Source organism: Amphimedon queenslandica, unplaced genomic scaffold (assembly GCF_000090795.2).
Source record: "Amphimedon queenslandica unplaced genomic scaffold, v1.1 AMPQUscaffold_13098, whole genome shotgun sequence".
Taxonomy (NCBI): Eukaryota; Metazoa; Porifera; class Demospongiae; order Haplosclerida; family Niphatidae; genus Amphimedon; species Amphimedon queenslandica.
Window position 1 is genome coordinate 4815 of NW_003546666.1, and position 2615 is coordinate 7429.

General features: G+C 35.6%; 1 protein-coding gene across 1 annotated transcript in view; it reads right to left on the minus strand.

Moving 5' to 3' along the window:
• Positions 1-35: 35 nt before the first annotated feature.
• Positions 36-2615, minus strand: part of LOC109585226 (uncharacterized) — a 5606-nt gene continuing 3026 nt past the window's right edge. Inside the window, exons 12-18 of the mRNA XM_020001219.1 lie at positions 1910-1953; positions 1713-1790; positions 1427-1597; positions 1324-1383; positions 1103-1277; positions 197-657; positions 36-134 (exon numbers count right to left, since the gene is read on the minus strand). Coding sequence (XP_019856778.1) covers positions 36-134; positions 197-657; positions 1103-1277; positions 1324-1383; positions 1427-1597; positions 1713-1790; positions 1910-1953 — 1088 coding nt within the window. The remainder of the gene's footprint in view (positions 135-196; positions 658-1102; positions 1278-1323; positions 1384-1426; positions 1598-1712; positions 1791-1909; positions 1954-2615) is intronic.

Consider the following 2615-nt stretch of genomic DNA (forward strand, 5'->3'; position numbering starts at 1 on the left):
GAGGATCCCATAAATAATTTGTATGTACTGTAGATCTACTTACTAATGATCTTTAAACTGTTTTTTCCTGATGATACAGTATCAGAATGCATCTTAGGGGCAGTACCAGTGTCACTATGCAAAGTATCAATGGCCTATAAAAAGTACATATATATAATAAGTAAAAATTTATTGCATGAATAAAATTATAACTAACCTGTAGAATTGAGTCATTACTAGTGACTTCAGCAGTGTCAAGTTGTTTGATGCTGTCATTCTCATTCTCTTCCTTACCACTAGACAAGGCTGGTATCTCATTATTCACTTTTTCCTCTACTTGTGGCGGGCCAGGTGGCACATAATGAGGAACTACATAATGAGGAACTACAATCTCACCAGAGTGATCAGAATCATCATTGGTTACGTCTTTTGACAGATCTAGTGGCATACAACGGGTCACTGTCATCACACCAGAATGGCCAGAATCATCAAATTTTTCTGGTGGCATTTCATCATTTAAATCGTCATAAAGGAGAGTTTCATTTTTATCTTGTGTACCAGTTTTACTGCTATTTTCATGTCCAGGAAACAATAATGCCACAGAAAGAGGAGCAGGCCCATTATTACTATTGATGGAATTTTCAATGGCAAACCAACGAGTTGATGAGTGATTATCCTCTAAAAATAAATATATAAAAAATAATAAATTAATAAATTTGTTATTATGTAGTTTATCAACCTGGAGGTGAAGTCCCCAATTTAAAAATTAATTTCGCCATCATGCTACATGCATGTTACACTAGTCTCACCCCACCCCTTGGCTACTTCCGAATAGTAGCCAAGGGGCGGGGCAAGATTAATGTCACATTTTTTATGCAGTTTATGTGACACATAAGCAACCACCCACCCATCTCTTTATGTAATTGTTAGTAAAATGGTAGCTTGAAAATGGAAAGATTTGAGCTTTTCTAGCAGTGAAATAGACACAAGTAATGTCAAAAAACTTCCAGATCTAAGCATTAGATTAAAAGAAACTCAGTGAGAGGAAATAGACACTAGTTGATGGCAATACACATTACAATGTTATTATGCGTTTTGAGTCAATACACAATATTATACTAACCATCTTTCGGTTGTTCAACTAATGACGTAACACAAAGACTAGAAGCTCTTTTTCGGGGAGATTCTTCTTCAGCTTCAGAATAAAAACACTCATTTTGTACAGCCTGAGATGAACTTTGTTGATCAGTACTAGTGTTCAAATCATCATTAGGAGGAGAAAAATCTTTCCAAACAGGCTAATAATAGATCTAATAATTATGCCATTATGATGTAATGTAATACCTCATCTTTGCTAGTACATGTAGTTGAGTTAAGATCTCCAGGAACAGTAACATTCCCTCCCTAATAATGATAATAATAATAAACTAAATTGTATTAGTATTACCTTATTAATATCTCTAGAAACAACAATTTCATCATCAGTTTTATCATTTGTAGCAAGAGCAACAACAGTGTCATTACTTCTATATGCAGTGACAGCATCATCATCATGACCAGGTGGTAGTAATGGAGCAGTAGAATTATAAGTGGATGATAAGCTATATGCTGGTTGTCCCTAATAAGTATAATAGTGTAGGAGTACAGTTTATGTGAATCTCATTACAAAGATAGGAAAAGTATTATTGCTTTATGTAAAGGTGGTCATTATTATAGTCAATATAATGACTCACAGTAGGATCCGTGTGACTTTTGGTACTATTTGGAGGTAAACCAACAGAATCAGATTGTGACGATGAGCTGTTTTGACCCTAATAATAAAACAAAAGAAATATAGGCCATGTGTCCTGCTAGTGTGCAACAAATAAGTACAATCTAAGTGGAGAAGTACTGATCATGAATCTCATTATAGAGATGGGCAAATTAGTACAGCACTGCTCATTACACATCTGTTACTTGTAGGTTTAACACCGACTAGGAGGGATTACAAAGGGTTTAAAATTTTATGATCCCGACTAGGAGGTGTTAAACTGATATAACAACAAATGCTATTATAGCTGAGCATTGTGAACTCACTGCCATATGCATATGGTGCCATATATGCAGTGGGTTACATATAATCCACTGCATTGCGACAGATTGCGCATTACATAGAGCAACAATGGAAGCTTGGGCTACTGTTGGGTCAGTTTGGTGCAAAAAGAAGGCTAAAGAAGTAACTGAATGAAGCTAATCTTATGCTGATGTGACCCTAGGATTGCTTTGACTGATGATGGGCCCAATGTGCTGGATGACACTGGTGAAGATGACTCTAGTGGGCTATGAAGAGCAAGAGGAAGGTCTTATTCTCAGAAGAAGAGCCCGCAGACTTTTTCTATTACTATTAACAGTAATAATGGCTATTTTAACATTTTAATCAAAATTTGTGAAATCAAACATGTATATTTTCTTGGCCCTGGCTCAGCCCTGGGATTTACACAATTTTAATACCTCATTAAGTCATCAAACCATCAAAGAATATTATTCAAGAGTTGTTTACTTTCAATTGGCAATTGGGCACACTCATTATTTTCATTTAAGCTTTTAGTGACTATAAAGGCCCCCATACACTAGGCAACATGTTGCTTGCAACATGT